The sequence below is a fragment of the Ostrinia nubilalis genome, chromosome 6 (genome assembly GCF_963855985.1).
Source record: "Ostrinia nubilalis chromosome 6, ilOstNubi1.1, whole genome shotgun sequence".
Classification (NCBI taxonomy): Eukaryota; Metazoa; Arthropoda; class Insecta; order Lepidoptera; family Crambidae; genus Ostrinia; species Ostrinia nubilalis.
Window position 1 is genome coordinate 731,786 of NC_087093.1, and position 16,630 is coordinate 748,415.

Here is a 16,630-nt window from a genome sequence, read left to right on the forward strand (position 1 = left end):
ATGTCGCTAAGGAGTCTGCAGACTTGTATACTCGCTGCTTCGTGGAGCCATTGCGGCATCCACATCGTTCCCCGTCGCCACCGCGCCCCGTTTAGAGGGCTGGTTAGCGAGGGACGGACAGACCTCTGACACTATCTACCTGGGCGACTTGACTAGCACACGGCGAGAATGTTGCTGAGATATCTAAAGGCTTGTGTACCTACTATGCTAATATAAAGCCATCGCGGCGCCCACGGCCTTCCCCGGCGCCACCGCGCCCCATCAAGAGGGCTGGCTAGCGAGAGACGGACAGACCTCCGACACCATCTACCTGGGCGACTTGACTAGCACACGGTGAGAATGTTGCTAAGGAGTCTGCAGACTTGTACACACGCAGCTTGGTGGAGCCATCGCGGCGCCCACGGCCTTCCCTGCCGCCGCCGCGCCCAGCCTGGAGGGCTGGCTCGCGAGGGACGGGCAAACCTCCGACACCATCTACCTGGGCGACTTGACTAGCACACGGTGAGAATGTTGCTGAGATATCTAAAGGCTTGTGTACCTACTATGCTAATATTGAGCCATCGCGGCGCCCACGGCCTTCCCTGCCGTCGCCGCTCCCAGCCTGGAGGGCTGGCTTGCGAGAGACGGACAGACATCCGACACCATCTACCTGGGCGACTTGACTAGCACACGGTGAGAATGTTGCTAAGGAGTCTGCAGACTTGTACACACGCAGCTTGGTGGATCCATCGCGGCGCCCACGCTTCCCGTCGCCTCCAGACCTGACACCATCTACCTGGGCGAAATGCTTGTTGCTAAGGTGTCTGCAGGCGTGCATACAAGCTGCTTCGTGGAGCCATCGCAGCGCCGCCACGCCCACTTCACCAGCCCAGTGAGCTTCGCGAAAAATTGATGAAGATGACTGTATTTCGGAGCAATCGAAAGTTCGAAACCATCTAATTGATCCCCACGACAACCTGTTAAGGCTGACACACTGAGGTTTTTGATACATTACAGTTAAGCGCTTGATGCTTTCGTATTCCAATAGATCGTCTGCCTCGGCTCAAGAGGTTTTGGTTGGACCAATCAGCCGTAAGCTTATTTATTACTACGCAAACTAAATCATCGTATTCGTATCTAATTAAATTATTTTAAAACTAATCAGAATAATTTCCTTAAACTGAACTGCCTTGAAACGCAAAGTCACGGTTACTTACTTTGTCTTTAACGCTTGAATGAAAATAAAAAACGCATTACTCAATGCATTATGATATTAGCAAAAACTGCCAATCATCGCTCACTGGTTCAACAGTAGAGGTTACGTTTTATAACGTAATCGAACTCGCAATAGAAATAGACTAAGAAGGCTCATAGTCCAGTCATTATAGTAAGTTCACCTCGGAATTCGAGATACCCAGCTGTAAGTCTGTAAATACGTGTATATTGACACCCTAAAAGTTGTCTCAAAACCTACATATGGTAGGGTGTAAGCAACTATTGCTTCAAAAATTTTTTTATACGGTGAACCGTTTTCGAGATAGAGGGCGGAGAGCGCGCGGTCACTGCATCACTTCAGGTCAACTTAAGCGCTAATTCCCGTGGGAATTTCGGGAATTCCTTGTTGTAAATAAGCTTTAAGTTTACTAAGGTACCTACATGCCAAATTTCAAGCGTCTAACTTCCGTTAAGCGTTTAGATTTTTCATACAAAAGGATTTTCCCGCTAATTCCTGTTCCCGTGGGAATTCCTAAGTATACTATAACCTGCCCAGGTGTATGAAGAATAATTGTACCAAGTTTCGTTAAAATCCGTCGAGTAGTTTTTGTTTCTATAAGGAACATACAGACGGACAGACAGACAGACAAAAATTTTACTGATTGCATTTTTGGCATCAGTATCGATCACTAATCACCCCCTGATAGTTATTTTGAAAATATATTTCATGTATAGAATTGACCTCTACAGATTTATTATAAGTACTAGCGGCCGCCCTCTATCTCGAAAACGGTTCACCGTATAAAAAATTTTTTTTTACAAAATTTGTAGAGAATTTAGTATTCTACAATATTGATAATAAATACAAATAGCAAAAAACCCATAGGAAATGAGATATTTCCAAAAAAAGCACAAAAAACCGATTTTTGTGATCTTTGACCTTAAAATGTAATAGTTGCTTACACCCTACCATATGTAGGTTTTGAGACAACTTTTAGGGTGTCAATATACAAGTATTTACAGACTTACAGCTGGGTATCTCGAATTCCGAGATTCTTACCTAATTTAAGCTTAAATGACTGGACTATCACGTGAAAAGCATCTTCCTAAATGCCTAAGCAATTATATGATACGAAATCTATGTCACCATCCAAAGTAACATCCAACTTAACAGTTAGTACTTACATTTAACAGAAACTGTTAAATAACTTAAGTAAATGCCTGTAATAAGTTTGTTACCGACCCAGTCATTATTGGTCGATAAGTAAACGAGGTTTGAAGTCATTGAAACAAAAACAAACCTTGAAAGCCTAATTTAAGAAAAAAATATAATTGTAAAATCCTTGCATAGGTAGGTAAGTACTTACCAAACGTTAAGTTAAGAAACAATATTGATTCAAGAGCCCGGCCTTCTTACTCGAGAGCACCAGCGATTCAAATGGTAAATGATACCATTCGGCACTTATCTTGGATTTAATTTGAGTGATGGGTAAACAATAACGCGTACCTACAATGATAAGGGGCCCTGACCCTCACAGGGTCTTCCGTGATCTCTTAGCCAGCACCAAGGCCCCCTTGGTCACGCTTTTCCGGCATGTGAACTAGAAGGGTTTGGGATGAGTAGTGCTACTTCAGTTCTATAACCTTTGCACTTACATTTTACATCCAATTAATTACAACGAAACCAGTACGTATGTCTCTTCTAGAAATGTGCTTTCCACTCTTCTTTGTATGAGTAAATAATATAAAAATAATTACTGAGATCAAAGATGCCGAGTTTAAAATTGTCTGAGAGAGCTAGTGATATTCAAATATTTGACTAACATCTTTTTAAAAACCCTATTAGTCCACTATGAGAAACATTCCGAAACTGGGCGTCCAGCATACATTAGCCATCTATACTCTATAGCAGGGGTGGCCAAACTTTTGACCTGTGAGGTCAACTTATGCTCGAAAATATTTCTTGCGCTCGACTGCAAGGTACAGTTTAGAAGAGCGAAATAAAACAATTTTCATTTTCAATCATTCTGTTCAGTTTACTAACTCTCGCGGCCTACCAAAATCGTCTTCGCGGTCGACTGGTAGACCGCGGTCGACCTCTTCGCCATCACTGCTCTATAGGGCACAGCACGTTTAAAAAATTCATAGCGTTTCGACCTTATCTTAAGTGAATAAGGTTTAAATTATGGTGGCAATATATTCGACAAAGCCCTATAAACATTTAAGCGTACTTACTTGACAATCTTGACTGTTCGTCCATTGCAGGGCGAGAGGCAACTACTACCTCACGACAAACCCGTCGCCGCTGTTCGGCCGGGGTCCGTCAGGCCTGAGGCCCGACGACAACCAGGCGCGGCGCCGGCGCGCCTCAACTCTCACCAGGCTGCTTAAGTACCTCCGGTGATACCTGCGGGACACGTGGGACGGGACTAGGACAGCTGTGCGGATCGTTTTGGGTCTACTGCTGTGAGGGACTGAGGTAGAGTTCAATGTTGACTTTTTTTATCCACAACGAGGAAGCTCTTGGCCTGTATCTCACCTGATAAGTGACGATCAGGCCGAAGGTGGAAGCGAGCTTCACCCGGAATCCTCAACCACGGAGGAACTGGCTATCTTACCTCTAACCGCCGGAACACAATAATGCTGTTAACATTGACTTGGTTTTAAGTGCTAAAACTATTTTGATATGATTTGAAGTGCTACTATGAGGGAGTGATGTAGATAGTGCTGATTGGTTTTCAAATGAGACAGTGTTTGGTTTTTATAAATGACGAGTCGTGATGATATTTCTTGATAACTTTCACCTAATGAATTGTATTTTGTAGTCCCACCATCTTAAGGTAGACCATAAGTCCGACTCAGCGTTAGACTGATTATTAGGTGGTCAATATTTCATCCGTTACTTTTAGTAGCCTACTGGCTACCACTATTTTCTTTCCTAGCCTAGCAAAGCGACATTATATTATGATAAGTAAAGTACCTACAATTTGTAACGTGGTATAATTTGTACATAATTTTAATGAAAGAGAATTTAATTACATTTACCCAAGTATATATTTATCCATATAGAGCTATTAACTATTATATTAATAAAAACAATATGATTCAAGTATATGCCAAAATTGTCCATGCCACCTTGAAGATGCTTTAAGATGCAAAAGGTCGCTTATTTTGATGTGTCATGGTTCGAAGTAAAATGTGAGGAGGTTTTTACTTAGTTAAAACTTAAAATATACTTGTAAAAAAATATATTCTTATTGTTAAATTGTATTGTACAATATACAGGGTGTCCCAAAAACAATGGATAACCCTGTAACCATCGATAGGCCTCGCCATGGTCTCCCTAACATCCAATTTTGACCCCAGTAAAAATATCACAGTTTTCAAGATTTTCAAGTTTTTGTGCATTTTTAGAAAATTGCCACCTGCGATTACTTTTTCTCATGCCATTTCTACAAATGAGGATACTTTTCAATCTAGTTTTTTTCCTTATCATAAGGGATAGTTGGGCTATCAAAAGAAAAGATTAAAGTTCAACAAACTAGTTTAAAAGTATGAAAATTTTAAGAAATTGCAGAGAAGAAGGAAAAATTAATTCATTGTCTTGTACCTTTGATCAGCCATCGTGTAAAAAAAATGTAGGAAGACCATCGTGCCCATTACCTTAAAAACTTCCTTGTTTAATTGAGATTCTAAAAAGGTATCACAAGCCTATGTATTCTGTATTATTTTTATCTTATGGCTACTTGAATAGCAACTAGTATGAAAACTGCAAAAATGAGTTTTTCTCGTAATAGTTAAACTAGGACTGCATAGTGGCATTAAATACAAATGGATAATTTTTAGCGTAGGAATTTTAATAAAGCAACATTTAATCATCATCATTTCAGCCATAGAACGTCCACTGCTGAACATAGGCCTGTACCCCAATGATTTTCATAATGACCGCTTAGTAGCGGCCTGCATTCAGCACTTTGTTGCTTACCTTTATGAGGTCGTCGGTATCAGAAATTAGGAGATCCGTAAACGACCTAAAGTCGCTGACATACCTCGCTGGACCGACGACCTCATAAAGGTAAGCAGGAAGGTGCTGTATGCAGGCCGCTACCAAGCGGTCATTATGAAAATCATTGGGGTACAGGCCTATGTTCAGCAGTGGACGTCCTATGGCTGAAATGATGATAATGATGTGATTAAATGTTGCTTTATTAAAATTCCTACGCTAAAAATTATCCATTTGTATTTAATGCCACTATGCAGACCTAGTTTAACTATTACGAGAATAACTCATTTTTGCAGTTTTCATACTAGTTGCTATTCAAGTAGCCATAAGATAAAAATAATACAGAATACATAGGCTTGTGATACCTTTTTAGAATCTCAATTAACCAAGGAAGTTTTTAAGGTAATGGGTACGATAGTCTTCCTACATTTTTTTTACACGATGGCTGATCAAAAGTGCAAGACAATGAATTAATTTCTCCTTCTTCTCTGCAATTTCTTAAAATTTTCATACTTTTAAACTAGTTTGTTGAACTTTAATCTTTTCTTTTTATAGCCCAACTATCCCTTGTGATAAGGAAAAAAACTAGATTGAAAAGTATCCTCATTTGTAGAAATGGCATGAGAAAAAGTAATCGCAGGTGGCAATTTTCTAAAAATTCACAAAAACTTAAAAATCTTGAAAACGGTGATATTTTTACTGGGGTCAAAATTGGACGTTAGGGAGACCATGGCGAGGCCTATCGATGGTTACAGGGTTATCCATTGTTTTTGGGACACCCTGTATGTAAATGCGCAGTCGCTATAAAATTTATTTTTATATTTTGTATAGATTTTTCATGGCCAAATATCGATAATGTCAATTATTCTAATTGGTCACCAAAGACAAGTAAAAAGCCATAGCTAGTGCCTAGTGTAATCTAGTATTATTCTACATTATAATGTTTTAATGCATATTGTGTGAAAATGTGTTTAAATGTAAGCTATGAATAATTATTTTAATAAATTAAATACAAATATATAAATGTATTATCATATTTTATTGCATTTGTCTTAGCTAATATATTTTTACATAAATTGTTATGTATAATAAAACATTTTTTGTTCTTATAAAATAATATTCTTACGAGTAGCTAATTACTCTATTCCAGCATCACTTTTGATTAAGGTACAAAAATACATCGTTAAGAAACAGGCGGTAATTCTTATGGTAATAGTGGCGATTGGAAAATATGCCCTAACGAGAGCAGAATTTGTGAATTCATCAAACATGTTCAAATTTAATACCAATGGGTGGGTTCCATCCAAGCTCCAAAATTAAAGGCGATTTGTGATGTTTTCTCTAGTCTTATTTTCAAGAACCACGTTTTAGTGACAATCTCTGGCACAAATCTAGGTACTTTGCTATGTGAACCAATCACAAAATTAATCTTTGTCCAGGAGGCCAGGCTATCTTAGGCCGCATTCAGAGTGGTGGCAAGTGCGGGTGACCCACATCGAGTTAACTGCTCACCTCGATGGAATGCATCACATTCGCCCCATCCGTACCAGTGCTTGGATGTGACGTCACGGCTGCCCATCGCGCAGTTAACTCGACCAGGTCGTAGACGCAAACGCCAAGCCCGCCTCTCTATTGCAATCTGACTGAGGCCGCCTCAGCCTCGAGTTTAGCGGGCAGCGGGGCGGGAGCGGCGGCGGCGCGGGAGCGGCAGGATCTTATGCGTAAAATCAAATAGACCGGTTCTCGAAAACAGCGGCGCGGGAGCGGGCAACGAGCGGGCAGCGCACTCCTTCTTTTGCCCACAATAAATCGAGCGTTAGGAATAAATTTGAATCGAAATAAAATTGTCGCCGTTGTTCAGACATTTCGTTTGCGAATAAAAACAAATATCTCGCCAACACAACCCCGAACACAACACTTCGCCGCTAAAGCGCCGCGCGAGCTGCCCGCTTGTTTCGAGAACGGGTCTGCGTTGCCCGCCCCGCTCCCGCGCCGCCGCCGCTCCCGCCCCGCTGCCCGCTAAACTCGAGGCTGAGGCCTTACGCACACTAGAGTATCCGAGTGGACCCTCGTCCGGCCGCCTCAGTGTCCGAGTATAGGAGACACTCACTATGCTACGTGGGCGAGGCGGAGTAGAACCGCTTGAGGCTGGCGTCGATGTCGACGATGGCGTCGCGCACGGCGTGCGACGCGCCGCCTACCGCCTCTAGCGAGCCCGCTAACCGCTCGACCGCGCGCGCCTACAGACAAAATAATCTCTTTTTATAGGCTAGATGACAAAATTTCAATTATTTGTCCGTCAGACAGATAATTAGAAAAAGTAAAAAAACTAAAATCCAACTACGACAAAAAACGACGCTGAAAAAGTATAAAACAAGATTTTCAGAATACTGAACTGAACAAAGTTGCCAATGTACCTAGTTGCATAGTAATTTTCATGTTTGGAAAACCGCTGTCACACGTTGTCAAAGTGCTACGGTAGGTAGGTATATGTAACGTGTGACTACGCCTTTCCAAACATGAAAATTACTATGCAACTACATTGGCAACTTTGTTCAGTTCAGTATTCTGAAAATCTTGTTTTATACTTTTTCAGCGTCGTTTTTTGTCGTAGTTGGATTTTAGTTTTTTTACTTTTTATTATTTGTACTATTTTGGTGTTAAAGTGTATTTGTGGCGCATAATATTAACAAAAGTTAAATTGATGAACTAATAAGTAGTAAAGAAGCTATGAACGAAAAGATGTGAATTATATGCAATCAGCCCATGAATACAGGTAAAGTCACAAGCAAATGCTAGTAATATATATATATTCGAAATGTACAAGTAAAGCGCTTTCAAATGATACCAAACACGGCATTTATTTATCTTAACTTTATTTTTTTACTCTGTATGTTTTGTCCGCTAGAGGGCGCCACATTCGATTTTGTGAAACCCCATATAGCCTATAACCAGCGGACAATTAAGACGCTTCTAATGATATGTCATTTGTCGAATTCTGATAAGTAGTTTAGAAGTTACGAGGGAACACATGAACATACATACATACATACATACATACATAGCCTGTCAAAATCATAACCCTCCTTTTGCTTTGCCGTAGTCGGGTAAAAATATTATGCCCATTTTCACCATCAATTCTGATTTTTAAGTGACCCCTATGTAAACAAAATTCCTGTCATTTGCTACCACAGGGGTCACTTAAAAATTAGGGATTGATGGTGAAAACGGGCATTAGACTCGTTTTTTTTTCTTTCTTAATTAAAGAATGACAGTGCTACATCGAGTTCAAATGTCGCGTGACGTCACTTTTGAGTAGATTTTTTACTCAAAATGACGTCACGAGTATATGTTACATTACATACTGTAATAATTCGATTATGAAAAAATACGTGTCCAATATTTTTTTATTATCTGTCTGACGGATTAAATAGAATTTCGATTTCATTACCCAGTCATCATCCCAATTCTTTCGTTTCTCTTTTTTAAATTAACAATAACGTGCTTAGGGTAAAAATAACAAATAATACGTAAAAAAAAACATTTGGTTGAATTTGTTTGGTTGTTGTTACCTGAATGTGTGAGGCGTCTGCAAGGCGCTCCATCGCTTGCGAGTGCACTTGCGATGCGCGCGCCATCTGCGTCAGAGCCGATGCTTGCTCACTCATCACTTTTACCTGTCGAATTTAAAAAAAACCATTAATGAAATTATTGGAAAAACAAATAACCCAACTGCGTAAAAATTAATTAACTGAAAAAATAGAAACAAGACAACTTAGTATTTACAAATGCAGTCTGTGGCATCAATGACTAGATTTATTTGGTGATCGTAATAATATTCTGGGTGTCCTTTATCCACAGAAAAATCCAAGAAAGAAACTAATATAAGTCAAAGCATTGAAAATAAAAAAAAACTATCATTGAATGTTAAAAGGTCGTTACCAATTTATCCATAATAGCCATTTGCCGATCCTCAATATCAACAATTGGTTCTTCAAATGCCAGGACCGGGTCCTCTTCGTGGTCTTGGTCTATGCTATCTTCGTTGAAGAAATTCTCATCCAGAAAATGAGTTTCCTGCTTTACTGATGTGTTTCTCTGTTCTGAAATAGAAACAATAAGATATTTGTTTACCTACTTTATCAACAAAATGAAGGTAAGTTTTGTTTTTATTAGCATTGAAATAAGCAAGTTTGTAATATTTTTATTGGTAAAAGCAACTCACTTGTGCTTGTACTATCATTGGCTAGAAACAGATCCCAAATCTTCTTCTCTATGTTTGAACAGAGGGTGTTAGGGTCCCCTCCTGTTGACTGCACTTTTGCCCGGACTGTGGACTTTTTATCTGCCCAATACTGCAAGAAGTAGAGTTGTTAATATATTACTTGCTCAACTACCATTTAATTTATTTCTGTAAGAATGTCTGTCTGTATCTGTCTTTTTTATAATTTATGAGCTTTGATTAAGATTAGTTCAGTGCTCAGTCAAGATTTAAACCAAAAGATCTCAATAAATCAGTATTCTTAATGTAAATAATTAGTTGTATGACTTCACAATAGCCATCTTAAACAAATGATAAGCTTGCCGATGGGAGAACAATGCCTGCTTTATTTCATACAAATTGTTATTTTAATCTGGAAATTTAGTGGTTTAAGATCTTTATTTCTCACAAGAATTGCATGTGAGATAATTAAATACAATATTTTGTAACAATAGCTTTGGATAGACCAAATTTAGTACCTTAACCCAAGACTTCATAGGCCTGGTGGGCCCGGAGAGGTTGTTGACGGTCATGGTGAGCTGCAGCCACAGCTTCTTGCTCTCGTCGCGGCCCTCCAGCCCGCGTAGCTGCCCCAGCGCCAGCGCCGGGTGCTTCTCCATGAACTCCACGATGGCCATCACTTGCTCCATGCTCGGTCGGGACTAAAAACCATTTATTTACTAATAAACAACAAAATGAAAGAAAATATTGTCAACAATAGATGGGTGTACTGACGTGAAATTTGCTTCATGTTTACTACGCCGCACACCAGTGACAAAACAAAGTAAAATTCAATAAAACCACCGGCGAATCTATCGCAGGAAAACTTCGAAATTTAAGTTCAAACGAAACCGATGGTAAGATCGATCGCGTCTCAAACGAGAGTATGAGAGTCGAGTAGTGGACAGCAACTGCATAGTAGTAGAAGCAATCGAGTTGTAATAAAATTTCTCGAAATTCAAGCAAGTAAAATAAAAACGCTGGAGACTTACCGCTATTGAACGATCCGTCATGATTATTAATAACTCACATTACAAGAATGATAAAAAGTAATTAACTAATTTTGTATTTTATTTACAAATGCCAATGTTTGTTTATTCCTTTTTTCGATCTCAATTCACGTTCCAAAACTCTGGGAAAACGTCGATAACATTTTCATTCAATGACAACCATTGGTTGGGGATCACAGATAAAAACAATTCAGCATCCGATTAAAATCTCGATTAATCGTTTCACAATCATTTTCCGTTCTGCTTTGTACTGCACTGCACTCTAGACAGTATGACGAAATTTGTAAGATTATGTAGAGATTTATTACTGCCAATCGGTGCGATTTTATTTATAAAAATTAGCTACAATTTCGTTAAGTTAAAGTAATTTTGTAATCGATTCGATTTAATCGTAAATCAAACGTTTAGTTCGTCCCAATTCCCAATAGCCACCCTTTACCAATGGTCACCCACACATCTAGTTGCTCTCGTAACTAGTTGTGAAAACAAACACTGTTCGCGCTGCTACATCAGCGCCACCACCGGCGACGCTAGCGCCCTCTATTATAATCAAGCATGCTCCATAGAAAGAAGTCTATGGAGCCGAGAGAATTTTTGTCTATGCGACGACCGCCAACGAAAGCGTCGCTTCCATTTTTTTTTACCGCCAACAAGAAAGGCTTTATTTTTGTAATGTACCTAATAATATTGTTTAAACCGAAGTAAAACCCAATGTTCACCGAAGAATGGCTTATTATTGAAAAGGCCCCTAATTTCAAGATCCTACAAAACTACAATCTATAAACCTAAGCTCCAACATGTTTTTGGCGACCGTAGACATCACGAACACGAAGAAAACTGCTGAAAAAACGATGATTCCGATGAAGAACCGATGCTAAACCCAAATCCAGGCCTCCATCCAAGATTCCAAGCACCTATAACCTATTGCACGATTGTAATGCGCATGGAGTGTCGTAAAGTGTTTCATCCAAAGTTTTCATGTTAACTCGCTAAGTATATTTTCAAATTCTCCAAGCAACAGGTGGGTTCTTTTCTTGTCGCTCTTCACTGTCTTCCTGTTTGTGCCTTCGCTATTAGCTTTGCACGCATTAAACACCACACGCCGAACTGTTTCAGTCTAATCGGGCCTACAACGTGGGGGTGCCTATCACGCGTGTTAACCTCTGAGCTGCCGATCTCCGCTTCTGCTGCGGGCGGCGTCAGGGCAGTTGTAAAGCTTCGGGGCATCGGGCTGAGGCTGCGACGCGCACGAGTTGCGCAAAGGACCGCTATACAAGTTTGACCTGCACATTTTATTTGCTTATTTCATTGTTTGTGCGCCAATATGTCTGAGAGTGATGACTATAACGAGAGTTCCGCCAAATTGGACCTCACTAAATTGTATAGGCAACGTAGTTCTATCAAAGGCCGTCTAACTTCAATTAAAAACTACTTGCAAACTATTAAATTGATCAACCCGAGTGACCTTAAAGGTGCAAAACTTAAGGAGCTCACTATTCGGTTAGAAAAATGTCAAGAACTATTTTCATCCTTCGATAAATTGCAAACACAAATAGAAAACAATTCTGACAATTTAGATATTCAATTACAAGAGAGAGAATCAATAGAAAGTGACATGTACTCTGCCTTGTCTAGCTTCCAAGAAATAATTGAGTCTGCTACTCCAAATTCCAATTCAAAGTTTTGTGATGCATGTAGTGTTTCCAACGGCAGTCACTCACAACAATTCAATAATATCAAGTTGCCAACTATAAAATTGCCTACATTTGATGGAAATTACCTAAAATGGCTAGAGTTTCATGACACTTTTGATTCATTAATTAATTCCAATGATTCTATTCCGGCAATAAACAAATTTCATTATCTCAGATCATCACTAGAGGGAAGTGCTCTTGTTGTTATAAAGTCTATTGAATTTACATCCAAAAATTACCTTGTTGCTTGGGAATTGTTATGCGAGAGATACAACAACAAAAATATTTTGATTAATAATCACCTAAAGTCATTGTTTTCAATTGAGCTAATTAACAAAGAGTCTTATAAGGCATTACGCTATTTAATTGATAATGTCACTAAAAATTTGAGATCTTTGAATACTTTGGGTCTGCCCACCGATAGTTGGGATGCCTTGATAATATATTTAGTATCTTCTAAATTAGATACTTCTACCAATTGTAAGTGGGAAGAGCATAAGAGTACCTTACCAAGCTTGCCCACACTAGATAATTTCTTTCAATTTTTGCGAAATAGGGCTGCTATATTAGAAACTACCTCTATAAATAAGGTAGAGAAGCCCGTCTATCAAACTAAAAGTTTTCAAAAGTCTAACAATAATACAACCAAGTCTTTTTCAGTGTCATTGGAAGACAATAGTGATGCAATTGCCACATCCTATACCCCTACATGTGTCATTTGTAGTCAATCTCATCCAACTCACCAATGTCCAACTTTCAAAAAGTTGTCTGTTGAAGACAGACTCAATGAAGTTACTCGACTAAAGTTATGTAATACTTGCCTTCGTAAGGGCCATATTTCTTCTCAGTGTAGACTGAAAGGATCATGTCGTATGTGCAAGTCTAGGCACAATACTTTGTTACATTTTGACAAACCCAATATTAAGGAAGCCGATAACATTACTGTTCCTTCCTTGCCTATATCTCTCTCAGCTGTTTCAGTTGGCCAAGTCCTCCTATGTACTGCTATGGTTGAGATTGAATCCAATAATAAGTTGTACCAAGCGCGTGCTCTGCTAGACACGGGCAGCCAATCGTCTTTTGTGACTGATGCATTTATACAAAAATTAAGTTTGCTTACCGAGGACATCAACTCGATGAGTGTGTCTGGGATCAACAATGTCGCGTTTTCTATAACAGAACGTTGTAAGTTAACTCTAAAATCCAAGGTTAGTTCATTCAAGAAGCAGGTGCAGTGCTTAGTTGTGCCTGAGATAACTGGACTATTACCATCTATGAATGTTAATATTGAACATCTTAACTTGCCTACCGATCTTGAGCTTGCAGATCCTCTATTTTACTGTCCCTCCACTGTCGATATACTTTTGGGGGCAGACGTTTTCTGGGATATTGTAGGTTCAAAGCGAATTAAGTTAGGATCCAACCAACCTATTTTGCAACAATCCCACTTAGGGTGGTTAATTTCTGGGCCTATAAGTAATACCCAGCCTAATAAAGTAAACTAATTTCTGGGCCTATATGTGATACCCAGCCTAATAAAGATTAATTTCTAGGCCTATATGTAATACCCAGTCTAATTTATACTAATTTCTGGGCCTATAAGTCATACCCAGCCTATTCTACAATCAAATTCTAATGTTCATTGTTATTTCAGTAAGGAAATACATGATTCACTAAAGTTATTTTGGGAAATTGATTAATTTCACCCCCATATGTTAAAGTTAAAAGTTACCTAATTTTAAACAAAAAGACAAGATATTTTAGGGGTAAGTTAGTCTCCTAAACTAGATTAATTGCATTTCAATTGATATCGATTCAAATTTTCCAATTACTAAACTATTTATGATTATTCTATTTTATGCATGACATGTAAAATCTTTGACCCACTGGGACTATTATCTGCATGCACTATTAAAGCCAAAATTATGCTACAAAAACTTTGGAGCCTAAAATTGGACTGGGATGATCCAGTGCCGCCTAACTTATCCAAAGATTGGTCTATAATTGCCAACAATCTAAATAAACTATCTTCATTATTATACATACCTCGCCATGTTGTTTGTAATGAACCCATACCAATTGAGTTGCATTGTTTTGTGGACGCATCACAGGATCCCTATGGCACCTGTATCTATCTGCGCTCAATTGACAAAGATAACAATGTTTCAGTCAAGTTATTATGCGCCAAGGCTCGAGTCGCGCCTATCAAACCTACAACTATTCCGCGACTGGAGCTCTGTGGTGGCCTCTTGGGAGCTCGCCTATGTTCTAAATTGATAAAATCTCTAAAATTGGATTTTAAACAAGTAGTATTTTGGACTGACTCTACAATTTTATTAAGTTGGATCAAAACACCTCAAAAATTACTAAAAGCCTTTGTTTCTAACAGAATTCAAGAAATTAACGAGCTCACAAGCGGTCACACTTGGCGACACGTTCCTACGGATCTCAATCCGGCTGATTTGGCCTCTCGAGGAGTCGAACCCCAAGACCTAGAACCTACTAGTATATGGTGGTCAGGGCCTCCTTACCTAGCACACGATTATGTAGAGTGGCCACAGCAACTTATTAATTTTTCTGTTGAAGTTCCCGAATTAAAAGTTCATTTTAAATATTGAAAAACCTACATTTATTGATTTTGACAAATATTCATCCTATAGTAAATTAAAAAGAATATTTGCCTATGTATTGCGATTTGCCAACAATGTTAATAAAAACAAAGCTAAGAAAACGGGCTCACTACAAGTTGAAGAGTTAAATAAATCTCAAACATTGTTAATTAAATTCTGTCAATTTGAATCTTTTCATACAGAAATTAACACTATTTCAAAGAGCCAACCATTGCATCATAAGTCTAAACTTTTACCTATAAATCCATTCCTCGACGCAGATGGCGTCCTACGAGTAGGAGGAAGGCTAAAGCTCTCTAATCATGAGTTCGATAAAAAACATCCTATAATTTTAGATAAACATCGATTAACTAGATTGATTTTAATTGATGAACATTTACGTCTTTTTCTCGCAGGGCCTCAGCTCCTGCTAGCTTCCATCAGGGACACCTTCTGGCCCCTGGGTGGCAGGGCGCTTGCTCGCAGCGTCACGAAGGCCTGCGTCACTTGCATCCGTTGGCGCGGCAAGACTATGCAGCCCCTTATGGGCCACTTGCCGGTCAACCGCACTAATGTGTCATTCCCATTTTATTATTGTGGCGCCGATTTTGCCGGGCCATTTCAAATATCCAGTCGTAAAGGACGTGGCAATCGCATCACCAAATGTTATCTATGTATATTTGTATGTCTTACAACCACGGCTGTCCACCTTGAGGTGGTCAGTGACCTAAGTACTGAAGCTTTTATTTTATGTCTTCGACGTTTTGTATCTCGCCGCGGCAAACCCCATACGATCCATTGCGACAACGGCACTAACTTCGTTGGGGCAAACAATGAACTAAGTAGAATGTTGCGGTCAAGTCGTCAGCCCGTATGCAATTTCACTAGTAGCGAAGGCATAACCATGAAGTTTATACCGGCATACTCCCCCAATTTCGGCGGTTTATGGGAGGCCGGTTTAAACAATATTATAGGTACATTACAGAAAATAAAGCCTTTCTTGTTGGCGGTAAAAAAAATGGAAGCGAAGAATGGCTTATTATTGAAAAGGCCCCTAATTTCAAGATCCTACAAAACTACAATCTATAAACCTAAGCTCCAACAAACACTATAGCCAGAGCCCCGATTACGGTAACATTTTAACGTGAACAATCCAGACACGCTTCTCGATTCTGCGATACGATTGGTCGTTCAACAGCGTACGTCAGCTGTTTTGACCAATCGTATCGCAGAATCAGAAACGCGTCTGGATTGTAGACGTTAAAATGTTACCGTAATCGGGGCTCTGACCAGCCCCCTTAGACAAAACACACTTTTTGATCGAATCGAAAATCGAATCCGTCAAAACTCCATACAAAAAAGGGGCTTTTCGACCACTTTTCGACTGGTTTGCGATTATAATTTGCACTTTGTCTAGACCCACAGGAACATAAAAACCCTCGCCATGTTGCGGAAAACTAATAGTACTAATTTCTTTTAATGGCAATAGTAACTGAAAACTTCATTGACATGATTGTCACCTTGCATGTCAGTCTATTGCTGTCAAAGTATAAACAAACTTTATTTTAAATGTGCGCAACAAATTGATTTTGTGAATTAAATTGCTAAAATTTTTTTATAGTCGTGAAAGAAAAGTGGTTCACAATGTGTTAAAGTATTTGTCGAAGAGAAATACTAAGGGTTCGGACAATATTTTCATTGAATAATGTTTCCGACAAAGGTTGTCAAATTGACTGACATGTTTATCGTATAGTACAGTCCACTTTGAAAATTACCTGTGGTTTGTTTCAACTACCTATTTTAAAGTTTTTTGTCACTTTCTAAGTGTTGAATTTTATGGAATTGGGAAAGAAGTACCG

At 39.2% G+C, this 16,630-nt stretch overlaps 2 protein-coding genes across 3 annotated transcripts; one reads left to right on the forward strand and one right to left on the reverse strand.

The window, feature by feature from the left end:
* On the forward strand, positions 1–4,470 carry LOC135072780 (uncharacterized). Its single transcript, XM_063966817.1, has 3 exons — positions 1–102; positions 377–501; positions 3,460–4,470. The coding sequence occupies exons 1-3, from the start codon at positions 1–3 to the stop codon at positions 3,596–3,598; spliced, it is 366 nt and encodes a 121-aa protein (XP_063822887.1). The 3' UTR covers positions 3,599–4,470.
* Positions 4,471–6,759: 2,289 nt separating this feature from the next.
* Positions 6,760–10,877, reverse strand: LOC135072370 (uncharacterized). 2 transcript variants are annotated; one of them, XM_063966270.1, is made up of 6 exons: positions 10,451–10,877; positions 9,938–10,120; positions 9,423–9,552; positions 9,140–9,300; positions 8,770–8,874; positions 6,760–7,437 (listed from the first exon to the last, which is right to left on the reverse strand). In XM_063966270.1, exons 1-6 carry the CDS (start codon positions 10,469–10,471, stop codon positions 7,312–7,314), a joined length of 726 nt encoding a protein of 241 aa, XP_063822340.1. In that variant the 5' UTR covers positions 10,472–10,877; the 3' UTR covers positions 6,760–7,311. The 2 variants fall into 2 exon arrangements, with proteins under 2 accessions (XP_063822340.1, XP_063822341.1); XM_063966271.1 differs by lacking the exon at positions 10,451–10,877 and adding an exon at positions 10,194–10,377.
* Between the last annotated feature and the right edge of the window lie 5,753 nt (positions 10,878–16,630).